This window comes from Filicampus tigris, chromosome 8 (assembly GCF_054856515.1).
Source record: "Filicampus tigris isolate MCC_2025a chromosome 8, RoL_Ftig_1.0, whole genome shotgun sequence".
In the NCBI taxonomy this organism is placed as follows: Eukaryota; Metazoa; Chordata; class Actinopteri; order Syngnathiformes; family Syngnathidae; genus Filicampus; species Filicampus tigris.
Window position 1 is genome coordinate 6241674 of NC_141224.1, and position 13906 is coordinate 6255579.

At 42.3% G+C, this 13906-nt stretch overlaps 1 protein-coding gene across 7 annotated transcripts in view; it reads left to right on the top strand.

Moving 5' to 3' along the window:
* zyx (zyxin) overlaps positions 1 to 13906 on the top strand; it is a 44313-nt gene that overhangs the window by 25428 nt on the left and 4979 nt on the right. The window contains exons 1-5 of one of the 7 annotated variants that reach the window (XM_086037544.1): positions 390 to 699; positions 10043 to 10286; positions 10898 to 11136; positions 11448 to 11543; positions 13093 to 13614. In XM_086037544.1, the coding sequence (XP_085893670.1) occupies positions 10058 to 10286; positions 10898 to 11136; positions 11448 to 11543; positions 13093 to 13614 (1086 nt within the window). In that variant the 5' untranslated portion in view covers positions 390 to 699; positions 10043 to 10057. Of the gene's footprint in view, positions 1 to 389; positions 700 to 751; positions 933 to 972; positions 1291 to 1358; positions 2253 to 10042; positions 10287 to 10897; positions 11137 to 11447; positions 11544 to 13092; positions 13615 to 13906 lie in introns of those variants that run through there. The other 6 variants (XM_086037542.1, XM_086037541.1, XM_086037545.1 and 3 more) reach the window with 6 other exon arrangements.

Sequence of the window (13906 nt, forward strand, 5' to 3'; positions counted from 1 at the left end):
AATGGAAAATCATGTATGTCTGATGCTTCCTTCACAATAAAATCATCATTTTTAAATGACAACTGTTTGACTCAATGATCCTTTCAATTCCATTTCATCCTTTGAAGAAATACAAACAAATCAGATAGTCAGTTGTTGTAGTCCTCTGTTCCAGACAATATTGCACATGTTAGTATCTGTACCTAGTCATGCCTCTTTCCACCCAATATTTTTCCCTCCCTCTCTCACCCTGTTAATTCCCCCACTCCTGACCTTACAAGGAAAGGCGAGGAGAGAGGTTGATGTCATTGAATGAAGAATGCTGCAAGAATCCAGAGAGAAAGGGGAGCAGGGGGGAATGGGAGGAGGAGGAGGAAAAGAAGGAGGTCTGACTGGACAGTTAATACACATCCAGAAAGAGAAGGGAGAGAGAGAGAGAAAGAGAGCGAGAGGGAGTGAGGTGGTGTTTACATTGTACTACACAGGTCCTGAGCCAAAGTCAAACGAGAAAGAACTTGTTTGAAAGGATGCTGTCATTCCTTATCCAGTCTGAAAAGCACAGGGGGAGGGTCTAGCAGCTGGAAAGAGGAAGCCTGACTAAGAGGGAGAGAGCCAGAAAGGAAGAAGTTACCATTACTGGCAACTGGAACAAGAGGAACCAAGCAAAAAAGAGTTGGAAGTAAAAAGGGGGGGAAAAAACACTTCAAGTGCATTACCACGGTAAGTGCTTTCTGTGATTAAGTAAGCCGAAAAGGAAGTGGTTTGTGCTTTTTAAATTTTTTCGGTTTGGTGTTTTTTGTTGTTGTTTTTTTTAAGTACAGGCTGACAACAGTTACCAAATAAGGACGACTCTTGTGTCAGTTCAGGATTCTGCAGCTGTCTGTGGCACACAATACTGTAATGCGATAACTCACTTTTTAAGTGACAAGCCACATAGTATGGCGGCGTTCTATGTAAGTTATTAACTCGAGCATGCCTCTGTGTTTGTGCTATTTCAGCGAAGAGTTTGACAAGCTCAGTGTTCTCTGCCAGCTGATGGACATCGACGATAAAAGGGCGGCTATGCGGAAGCACCAACCTAGCAAGACAAAAAAAAAAGTTGACTCTGTTAGCTTTCTAGCTAGCTGCGGTGCTTTCAAACTATTGTTTAATTCAAACATTTGAGCAATTATCGAACCGGAGTCTCTTTCGCCAGCCCGGTCCAAACTAGCTTGGTGAGGCTCAGCTGTTAGTGGGCGTGCTGGTGGTTCACTCAGCTAAGCTAACGTGAGCGCCCGGCCGAGATTGCGTGGAAGCCGGCGGCGCAGGCAGGTGAGTGGCGGCCGCTGTCATTGAACTGTCAGGCAAGCGTTTTTCTTGCTCAGAGCACACCACAACCATCTTAGAATATCGGCGAATGTTTAAATTGATCACGCTAAAACGGAACCGTTTTTCTTCAGCGATGTCGAGCTTTTAGGGTTTGGACGTGTACGGCACCTGACCTAGCAAGCTAAGTGTTCCTGTTTGCCACGCGACATTGTTAGCCAACTGTAGCTTAGAATTCCATTACTATATGCTCATAATGTGCACTAGTTGTATGTTGAATGTGCTAGATGTAGCAGCCTGTTATCTAAGCCATATTATCAGTGGTTTCCCAGGTTTTCTTTCTTAACCAGTCAGACTCAGAAATGGAAGGTGTTATGTTAATGAGGGAAAATGTGTCATGAACTACAAAGCTTTGTTGTACATCAAAGAAAGTCGCTTATTGCATTGAAAACGTGTCCCCTTGGGGAAGGAAACATTATAGGAGAGGACGTCAGAGCATTCTGATTGGACGATTCCAGTCTCTTTAAATGTATTGATTTTCTGTGGAAACTGTCCACAGCTATTGGTCCTAAAACTGAAGTACTGTTCAGTTTTCATACTTTTTGTTGTGCAGACGAAAGTCGTAATTGGTGTCAATGAAGTATATTGTTGTGCTGCATCTCGACTGAGAGGAGCAGCTAAGTTTAGCCTGGAAGGAAGGTTTAGCAGAAGTTGCATTGAGGTCGTTTCTCAGTTCTAAATTTTGTGTTTTTACGTCCTTGTGACCTCGTGAAATGTCATCAGCCCAAGTACAATTAAATTGAGAGTATAGGCCAAGAATGCACGGAATACCCGGATGGTCTTGTCTGCTAGCTTAAACCAAGGATGCATCGGTTGTATGCTTGCGAAGACTTGGCCGGGAAAATATCACAAGTTGCATTTCTTGCTACTATGATGGAAATACGCCTGAGTCGGGGTGAAATTCACAAGTACAGTAAAAATCTGTTCCAATATACCAATGTTTTTTTGTATATTCGCGTTCTTAGGAAGTACGTTTAACAGCATGTTCTTAAGAAGACTGTACTTGGCGAGTTCACGAGACCATACTCTGCATTCTTGACATTGAGAAATGGGCTAGTCTACGCGGTATGCCGTTAGCCTTATAACATTTTTTCGGAAACCGCGAAGAAAGAAAACAAACATGTTGTTTGCCTTATGACAGTTTTTGGAAAACATGTGGAAGGAATATTCAGTACATTGGTATTTTGTATTTTACTTACCGTCACATTATCAAGAAGATATTAGCACTGTGCTTGCTAGTTTATTTACAGTTAAAAGGTTAGTATAGAGCCTATAAAGTAATAATAGTTTTAAAACATTTTTAACGGAGTGTCATCTGTCGCCTGTATTTATTTGTTAATACAATATATTTTTTCATTAATTTAAACCCCAAACTATTATTCCAAAACACTTTCAAAACCATTTTACAGCATTACCTTTAAAAATGATTGGCCTACAGTTGTTGACAACAGTGATATGTTTTTTCTTTTTAATTACATTTTGACTACCGGTAATTTATCTGGAATTCAGTTATCTAGATACGGTGCCTTAACATTGTGCACCTAGTTTATCAGCTGTTAACTTGCATTTTTTTTGGCTGCCATTGTTTTGTTGTTTACTGGAATCTTCCATCACACTGCTGATCGGCTTTAGGCCGTTAGCAAACACAAACTCTTTATGCCTATACTACGCTTAGGAGGGGCAAGGTGTTTGGTTTGCATTGTAGGGCGTTACCGATGGTTTATTTTTGCAGTGGTTGTAGTTATGGTCTACAGAAAAAAAAATACAAGTAGGCGGGGTCCGTGAGGATAGCGGTTCATGAATCTGCGATGGTTTACTGTAATTAAAGTCGACTTGTTCTTGCGGAAAGCGCTGAAAAAAATGCATCAATCGCAAAACGTAGCATTAATGTCGCTCGTCGCAATCTCACTCAATAACACGTTCGACTCGATGACACGTACGTCATTGTTTTCGGATGGAGCCCTGAGCCAAGGCGTCGTTGCTAACAAACCGCAGCGACAAACCAGTCGTGGTTTAGTTTGAGGTCACTGTGGCGCTTCTGCCTGAGAGAATAGTGTGTGAATCGTGACCGTATGTGTGAGGCAAATGAAGATGTGGAGTTGATTTTGTCAATGGCTGAACACATGGTTGCTTTTCTGCGGAGTTCTTTAATTGTAGCCACGACAAGCCGAGAGAGGCAAAACTCTTTATAGTCTTCGATCGTGGCATGTACGCGTCTGTTTTGTCTATGGAGACAGTTGGAACGTGGCTTTGCCCCGGTAGTGCATCGGGGCAAGTCTGTTTGGTTGCACATTGCTTTAATTATTCATCTCGGTGTGATCAGAGGCGGAGCGCAGCAGGGGTGCTCAATGGATGGCTAGTGACCTGTGAGATTGCTTCTCCAAAGGCTGGTTCGTCCCTGCATTAGTGACCTAGACACACTTTTCCCACAAATGGGGCTGCGCTATTTACGTCAGAAGAACAATAGAGGGATTATAGCAAAAACATACTGACACACACTTTTACTATCATGGCGGCCACTTGGACTGGAAATTTCCGATAGGCAAAGGACAAAAAAAAAACAAAAAAAAAAAAGACATCAAGGTTCAAGATAACCTTGCCCATGGTTTGCTTTCTTGAAAAAGTACGGGGGGGGCATTTGCGCAAAGCCTGAGAAAGTGTCCACTGGATCCCCACATCAATAACAGTTTGATTCAGTGGATGCTTCAAAGGGTGAAAAAGCGTTACACAATGGCGCCTTCAGGTTGTTGAAAAACTTCAAGCGGGAGAATATGATGCTAACTAGGGATAGACCGATTATCGGCGCCGATATTTGGAATCAAAACAAAGATATGTGAAAGTTTAATTTTCTGTCATTTTGAAATTTTGGAGAACTTCATTTACTGTCGAAAACTATATGGAGCTTTTTTTTTTTTTAAGGTGTTTTCATTTACCTTTTTAAAACATTCCCCGGGTGCTCCCTAAACCTTTTGTTGGAATTTGATAACAAAGATGTGTGTTGTCAAAAAATGTATGGTAATAATAATGCCCCCCCAAAAAATCGACATTATGCAAATCTGAAAAATTGTTCAATAAACATATGCTCAAAGACATTTAAACACAGTTAAGAAGTTTCTTCTTTTTTTTTCTTTTGTACAAAAAATTTATATCGGCTCCAAATATCGGTTATCGGTCGCCTTGACTACTAATAATCGGTATTGGCCCTGAAAAAAACCCCCATCTCTAATGCTAACCACCTGAAGGCGGTACAAGTAAAGCTTCATCCATGCCAATTGACAAGTTTATACGCTGAGAAAATCTGAAGCCTACACTGTCAAATGTTCACGGCCTCCCGTCTGCCCGAATGATTGCTGGAAGGAAATAGAAAAAAAAAATGAAAGTACAGAAAAAAAAAAATGAAGTGTACTTTCACTTTAAGAACACCCAGTACCTAATAACTAACTCAGACAGCACTGTCTGATCCAAATGAGTTCTTTTACAGCTCATGGGCATTAAAGCACCGCTGAGTTAAAAATATCTTTTCTCGTCTACCTCGTCACTTAGGCCATAGCTCCCAACATAGGATAAGATAACCTTCATTCGTCCCACAATGGGGAAAAATGCGAAAACTACCGGACTGTTCGCGGGAAACCCGTCCCTTCGACGCTACACGGATAAACGAGCGGTTGCCTTTGCTTAAAACCCACGCGGGACCTCGTGCTATTTAAAGTGTGAAAGTTGCGCTAATTATCTAGCTATGCAGTCGAGCGTCTCAGCCCTGTTGCCCTTTTTAGATTCGACACGGTAATGGTTTTGTAGTATTAAACTCCCTTCCCAAGTACAAGCCATTCGGTCACGTCAAAGGTATGCTATAGTCGGAGGAGCAGTTAATAGCGTGCAATTTTGGGCTACAGCTCTGCGGTAAGACGATGTCATGCTGTCCTACGTTGCAGCGGGAAACGGGGAAGTGATAGTGTCACGCCACGTGACGTCTTTGGGCGCAAGTGACGGGGGGGGGGGGGGAACGGCAGGATATAAAAATAAGACGGATGAGATTAGCCATTGCAAAAGAGTTTGTCATTTTGGTGTTGCAAATTTTAAGTCAGCACAGATGGAGGGACGTTGCTTGGGGGGGGGGAGACAAAACAGCACAGAAGGTGATGTCATTGTGCTGTAATGCAACATTTCTCTCCGCCGCAAACAGTCCCGCTCACATCTCGCGGATCACATTTCAAGACAGATTAGCTGCGTCGGGGTCGAGGTTGGCGTTGATGTCATCGTAGGAAACCCCCGCGGACCGTACCAAGGAACACATGCAACCTGTTAGCGCTGTTAATTGACAGGAATTCTTGAGAGCGCTAACGGCGCTGGTCCGTTGGAAACAAAAGTATCGCCAGTACATGTTTTTGTACCCACTTGTGTCACGCTACATTATACAGTAGGTCCAGTTCTGTTAAGTGCCAGCTGCTACTACTTAGTTGAAACATGGCTGCAAGCGGTTATTTTAGTTTAGAACCTAAGTATTTTACCCTTACCGCAACAGGTCAGTCTGTAGAGGCTACTTTACGTACTTGAGGGTCCATTTACAAGAGGACAAGTTAGGAAAATGGGAGTAAAACGGCAACAACGTGGCCGTGTTCCACTAATGGTGTTTTGCAAAGTTGTACAGAAGAGCACATATCAAACAAACGTGTGTGAAGAATACGGTCTTAGAGAACGGAAGCAATGTGATCATACGGTAAGAAAATGGCCTAAGTAATTGTAACACTATCCAGACAGAAAGTTTGTAAAAATCGAAAAGCATAAAGGAAAAAAAAAGCGTAAAATTTGCCTTTGGACGTTGTTTTTAGAATTAAAAAAAAAATTTTTTTTATAGAATGTGGCAGGTTTTATGGCCTTTCTAGTTTTCTATATCATTTATAGCGCGTTTAGGTCAGAGTGGAGGTGTAACGATTAATCGACAACTAATCGATTATCAAATTAATCAGACATGATTTCTGATTCGATCGTTTTGAGACCTTTTTTTTTTTTTTAAATTGTCCAAATCCTTGGAATATCATCTTCTTAACAGTAAATATTCTCCGATTTCTGTTGTCCCCCATGAAATCAGACTTACTATCTTTGTGTTGAATCAAAACAAATCTTCTGCTTTTACTTTGGCATACAACGATCAACATTTTTGTCTATTTTTGACATGTTACGGACTAAACCAGAAGCATAATTAATGTTTTCTGCTCTGTTAACTAGAAATAATGTTCGGTTTTTGAATAAAAGGATGGAAAACAAAACGTTTTTTTGTTTTTTTGTTTTTTTTATCCGATTCATCGACAGTTAAGATAGTTGCAGCCCTAGTTCAGAGAAAAACAAACGAATATTTGGCTTACATGACATCACTCCGAATTTGTGATTATGAAATTTGCCTAGGAGAAACAAGACCATTTCATTTCTATGAATTAGTGTATTTCAAGTATTAAACTGTACAACGGAAACCTCAGTCCCGAATAATTGGGAGATAAAATGGGCGTTGACGCGGATACAGTGACATGGGCCTTTTTTGCTTCCAATTCATCTTTGAGACCGCTTTTCAGTTTTTACTCACAAAGCGCCGTTGTCATAAAAACGAGTGGCAAAATGACATGATTTTTTCCTCCCTTTTATTGAAAACAGACTTGTGTAAACAGACCCTGTCCTGTCTAAAGAGAACAACATGGTCGAAACAATGCCCATTCTTCCCTGTACCTATAAAAATGACAGAAAAAGCTCAAACGGGCCCTTGTGAAAGCTGCACAACGGTATCAATACGCAATTTACACGTTGACATACCTAAGGCACATTTTGCTCCATTGTAAACAACCACTAAATAGGCCTTGAGTTAGTTTGTGGCTCATCGCTCCACTTGCTCGCTCTGCTGCTTTGCTGTTGTTTGACGTGGCACAACAACAGCGGGGGGGAATAAAAAGTCAACACACCCCTGCTCAAATGCCAGGTTTTTGTCATATCAAAAAGTGAGACTAAGATAAATCACTTGACCTTTTCTTTTTTTTTCTTTTTTCCGTCGACGTGACCTATAAACTGTACAACTCAAATGGGTAAAAAAAAAAAAAAAATCTTTTTGAGACTGGAAGTGAAATTAAAATGACTAAAACGATGTGGTTGCACAAGTGTCGTTGTATTCAGAATTAACCAATCGCATTCAATTGGAAGTCAGCACAAAACTGATGTCGTTTTAAGTGCCTCTTATTCACCACAAATAGTTCAGATGTTCTAGTAGGCTTTTCGTGATCTTCAGTTATTATTATTATTATTATTATTATATATTATTATTATTTCTGCTTTCTCGCATAAACCTTAAAGCGGAAGCGAAACATATTTTTTTCAAGAATATTTTCTATGCAAGCCCTCTAGTTGAAACAGGGCATTCTGATAAATATTGCATTTGTAGAATAAGTGTTAATCCACTCGCTTTTAGCCATCTCTGGAGGCGGCCATTTTGTCTTCTGTCCACTGAAAATGACATCACAACTGCTCACAACGACCAATCGCGGCCGACCTGTTTTCTGAATCGGAGCCATGATTGGTCGTTGTGAGCAGTTGTGATGTCATTTTCAGTCGACAGAACACAAAATGGCCGCCCCCAGAGATGGCTAAAAACGAGTGGACTAACACTTATTCCACGCATTATTTATCAGAATGCCCTGTTTCAACTAGTGGGTTTGCAAAGACCATATTCTTGAAAAAAATGGCAAATTCAATAGCGATGATTAGTGTGATATGAGGGAGATTCCACCTAAGTCTAAATGCGGCGTGCTTTGGCTTTCACGGAAGGGAAACTCGTTATGCAATCCTTGTAGAGCTCTGTGCTTTTTTTTTTCTTTTTTTTTTTTCTCTTCTTCTGTCTTGTCAGAACTTGAAGTGTACCTTGCGTGTCTTGACAAGAAAAATATGCAAATGACATTACCAAAGTTGTTTCTGAAGGTATCCTTCAGGTTAAGGACGTTGCAGTGCAGCAAAATGAACTCAGGAAGAATGTGTCAGCTCATCATCAGTTCAACAGTGACTGGAACCGAGCATTCTTTAAAGGGGCCCGACTGATATAGCGTGTGTGGAAATGACTATTTGCGTGCGAGTGGAACAACAGTCCCTTTGACTAAAGTTCATGTTTGGGACCGGTGGTCCTCAGGGAAATATACTCCGACATTGTGTGGAATCTTTGTAAAGACACAGCAGTATGTTCAACATTTGTTTAACATCAAGCACGTGTGAGGTAAATACTTGAGCCGCCCCACTTTTTTTTTGACGCACCTCGCACGGCAATGTTAGCGATAGATCCGTGACCCAACCGGAACCGTGATTGATGTCACCATAAACAACTAAGTGATAAATATTGGAAGCTGTAGCCCGCGGTCTGCGCGAGCCACATCTGCTTTGGCGTACACGGTCCAGTGCTGATGGACTAGTTCGTTTTCTGTCATCACGCCCATTTGCCGATGCTCTTGTATTCACAGAATCGGGAACACAATTATTTTGGGGTTGGTGCCGGTTTCTTTTAGATGGATGTTTGACTAAATTCCGACGTTGATGTGTTTAGGAAAAAAAACAACAACAAAAAAACAACTGGGCAAACAATTGGCCGATTTTAACAGAGCTATTATCTGCCGATTGAATCAGCTCGCCGATGAATCTGTCTGGCCCTAATTCAAACCATCTTCATGAGTGATGTCACATGAGATGTCAGCAAATCTTGAACTCAACAAGAACCTAAACCATATACAGTGGTGCCTTGAGATGAAAGTCTAATTTGATCCGTGACATCATTATGAAGTCATTGCAAGTACTTCTGTTGTGTGTGATTAGGCCACCGGGGGCAGTATAATACAGTTTCTCAACTACAGGAATTAGTTGTTGTTTTTTTTCACAGATTATATGCAATATATACCTGTGACTATTGTTATGTTTTATGTCTACATGAACTTGAAGTGTTATAACGCCATAACTTTGATGCTAGTTTCATTAGCCCGTTTATGGCATTTTGTAATGGTTGTTAGCCCTAAAGCGAAAGTCAACCCAAACATGTTTTTTTTTTTTTTTTCAAGAATATGTTCCCAGCAGGCCCACTAGTTGAAACACAGCATTCTGATAATTTTTTTTTGTTTGTGGAATATAAATTAAGCAGCAAAATGCTCTTGTTTTTAGCCATCTGTGGTGGCGGCCATTTTGTCTTCTGTCGACTGTTTATGACATCAAAACTACTCACAACAACCAATCGCGGTTGACCTGTTTTTTGGAATCTGAGCCGTGATTGGTCGTTGTGAGCAGTTGTGATGTCATTTTCAGTGGACAGAAGACAAAATGGCCACCCCCAGAGACGGCTAAAAACGAGTGGATTAACACTTATTCCACAAATGCAATATTTATCAGAATGCCCTGTTTCAACTAGTGGGCTTGCATAGAAAATATTCTTGAAAAAAAAAAAAAATGTTTGCGTTGACTTCCGCTTTAAGCTAGCCGACTTTCGGCAGACTTAAATTGTGTTTTCTTTAATATACAATGTGTAATTCTCCGTTTTATGTTCAATTTTCTGGTTAGCTTGAACTGGGAGTGGCAACAAATTGTCACGTTAGCCCTGTGTTTATAAAAATGCATGAAAATCATCATATAACAGCAAATTGTCTTTATTTTACTCAAGTGTAAATGTGGTGTTGTGTGTGGTCATCCTCAGGTCAGTTTGCCAAAGATGGAGAGCTCTAGCAGCAGCAAGCCGGTCATGGTGACCTCGTCCCTCAACTTCAAAGTCACCACGCCGTCCTTCTACAACCAGCCAAAGAAGTTCGCCTCGGTGGCCCCGCCGCGGCCCAAGAGCCTGACGCCGCCCTCCGCGCCGTCGCCAACGCCGATGCCTGTGGGCACGGGCGTGATCGGACGTGTCGGAGATCTGCCCCCGCCGCCCCCCTCGCTCTGTGATGGTATTTTGAGATTTTTCGGAGAGTATTTGGAACACCACATTTATGACTTTTGGTGCCTGAGCCAATCAGGAGATCGGAACCCAAAAGCAAGAAGGCGCTTGACTGTGTGCACCGGAGCGGCAAAGCATGCTGCAACGCGCCTTTAGGAGTCTTAAAGACGGAAAGAATTGATTAGCAGCAGATTGGGAACACAAAAAAAAAATGAAAAAATAGGTGGCGGTGTAATTAGCCACCTTCCCTCAGGTTAACTAAGAGTTGATTTTGAGAACAGACGAAAACAGAAATTCGCTTAATGTTGAACCTTCTGGAGAGTTTTTGTCTTTTCCTCTAATCTTGGGTTACCGGTGAAGGGAGAAGCAGTGCTACCTCCAAAAAGTGGATGGGAAAAAAAAAAAAAAAAAAAAAAACTTCTGAGGGCTGCATTTGAAATAGCCTTAACCTCAGGGTAGTCTTATGACATAATCGGCCTTCAACTGCAACCGGCGAAATCCTGCCACCTGTTTTTTTCCTGCCTCTCAGTTGGCGTCGCCACAGTGCAGTCACATGATTGCGTCCTTGACCTTGGTTGTTGGAATATGTGATTTAATTGAAACTCTCCATATTGCCCCCAGATTTCCCACCCCCTCCTCCTCCTCCTCCGATGGATGACGACTTGCCGGCCCCGCCCCCCGAATGCCAGATCACACCTCTCGCCTCAGACGCCCCCCCGCCGGCCTTCCCGGCCCCGCCCCCCGTAGCTGATGACCTTCCCCCACCGGCCGCCCCTGACGAGAGTGCCCGTTTGGCAAGCCTCCCCGCGCCCCTCCCTCCCCCGCCGCCCCCACCCGCCGACACTTTTGGGCAACCTCAGGTATGTTTGACTCCTCGTCAAATCACTACTGTACCGAGGGTACGCGCGGCGAAACCACAACAATAATATAGATTGATAATATATATTATATATTTAAATCAATTCTAGATCGCTGGGGTTGAAACCACGAATCAAATAACATATCATATTTAAATCACTATGTTCTGTCATTTGATTATTTAGACTCAATGCTTTGTTGACTATTACCTTACAACGATACCTACATTGCTCATAGTCTGTTTTTTTTTGTTTGTCCCAAGTTGTTTTTGTGTGTATTAATGCTCTCTTTTTTTTTTTTTCTTCTCAAACAGAGGTTTATTTCCAAGCAATCAAGCCTCGATAAGCAGATTGACTCTCTTACACACATGCTTTCAGAAATGGAGACACGGGGGCCCTTCAACCCTAAGGTAACGAAAGCCGAGGTGACGTTATGAACACGGATAATAACGATGAGACTAGAAAAACAATTCACAGGCCGAGGAAGGAAGCAAAACAAAGGCTGGTCGGTCAGTGGAAATAATTTGGAGTTATGCCAGGTCTGGTTTTATGAGTCTCAGTTCAGGTGGAAAGCTCAATGATAAGTGAACTGCACACACAGCACATTGGGTTGGCAAAAACAGCGCAAAAAAAAAAAAAAAAAAAAGGAGAGACTCTTGCGTTGCACACTGAGTGGAGCGTGAGAGTGTGATGGAGCCAGAATGTGCTGCCAGAGACCATGAGAGAGGTCCATAAATGGAGTGTGTTTAGTCCAAGCGGGAGATGCACAACCAGGGCAAAATAATGTTTGCTCCAAATCTACAAAATAAATGTCAGAAAGCCGAAGCACTGTTGATAAGCTCCAAACATGAAGTGTACTGTTTGCTTTATCGGCGTGCTTCATTCAAAGCTGTTGATGCGTCGCAGCGCCTTATCTGACCTTCACCTGGTGATTTTTTTTTTTTTTTTTTTGTAAATTCAGTCATTTGTGTCGGAATACATTTGACATATTTGAAGGTAATGTGTAGACCGAGAACTATGTAGTACTCAATGGCATCGCCGCTCTCCCCCTGCGCGCCGTCGTTCGCATCAGAGCTTAGCTGGTATAATCGCGACAATGCATTAAGCTCACAAGCTGTGCATATAACCTAAAAATGCATCTTCCATAGCCAAATAGAGTGCCTCGTTGTCATCCCTGAGTGTACACAGCCACCAGAGGCATTTTCTATATACTTCATTTTTTTTTTCCCCACTCATAGAACATATTGTGAAGAAAATGTTTGGGTTGACTTCCCTTTTAATAGGTATGTTGCTTAACTCATTAAGGACGGGAGCGCATAACCGTTTTCTACCACTAGAGCCGGGAGCGATGTTACGTCTTTCTACCCTTAAAGCCCAGAGAGCGTCGTTTTCTTTTTATTATTTCATTATCTGTCTCTTAACCAATAAAATGCATCAGAATATACACGTGACGGAATTCTTGCGAGTAATAATGGCGGTCGATCGCGGGAGCTCTGAGATGCGTAACGGCAGTGATATAGATTGTGGACTTTGAACCAGTAGAAGCAGTCGAACGTGATATATAGTTAAGATATATGTTTGTAGACAATGACCATATCGGCGTCTTTGTAACAGAATAGAGGATGGTAATTACCAATCGCTTTTTTTACATTTAAAAATAGTGCTTCTTTTGCACTGACACTTTATTTTTACATCTTCGATTAAAACAGTAAAGACTAATAAACTCGGGCCTGTGTGCAAGCCACATGTCTAAGGTCTCAAATTCATTTGGAACCATGTTTCTGTCTGCTATAGGCGCTGAGATTTTAATTATTTTGTAAGTGTTGAATTTCTGGGGAAACCTGGAAATAATTCCAAAGACGACCTTAGGTTTTGGGGAGCTGTTGAGACAGGCGCTTTCGGCCTTAATGGGTTAATGAACTGAAGGGTCTTATGTGAATGTTTTTTTTTTCCTTGCAGTTGCCAAACCAATCCTCTACTGCACCTTCATCCAAACCAGCCGGGCCCCCACCCACAGCCCCCAAGCCAGCCCTCTCTTTCCTCCCCCCTCCCGAGATGGGAGATCGTCCCCCTCCCGCGCCCTGGGCAGAGGAACTGAAAGCCCGGACGAACCGACAGGCCAACCACAATTCGCCGCCGCCGCCGGTGGCCAAGTCCCCATTTGGAGCAAGATTAACCACTTCGTCTTCGTCACTGGCGAAAAAAATCAACCAGAACATGAACCAGTCTCCCTATTCGGGTGGTGGGCCGCAGAAAACATCCCCTGCATCGGGTACCAGCACTTTCCCCCCAGTTCCAGCCTCTCCGCCTGCACCTGCCGCTCCGCCAAACAATATGGCCGCCAATCACATGACGAGTCCTCAGTTTGTCAGTCAGAACCAAAGCCCGCCTGCTGCAGTACCTCCTCCCCAAACTAAAACCATGGCTTCTCCTCCACCCTCTTCCTTCAATCAGCCAATGAAATCTCCTCCTGCAGCCATGGTATGTTTACTGTGTGTGTGTGTGTGTGTGTGCTACAAATGCTACAAAACAAACAAAAAACTACAAATGTAAATGGTAGCAAAGGCAAAAAGAGGCAATATCAGCATAAGGTGCATTTGAGATTTCACCAATTTCAACCAAATGCTCAAAATGTCCATTGAACGTTATCATACTGAGTGTACATGCCGACAGCAAATTATGAACTTGGGTCAATCAACCCAAACATATTTTTTTCAAGAATATGTTTCTAGCAGGCCCACTAGTTGAAACCTCGGCATTGTGGTTAATATTG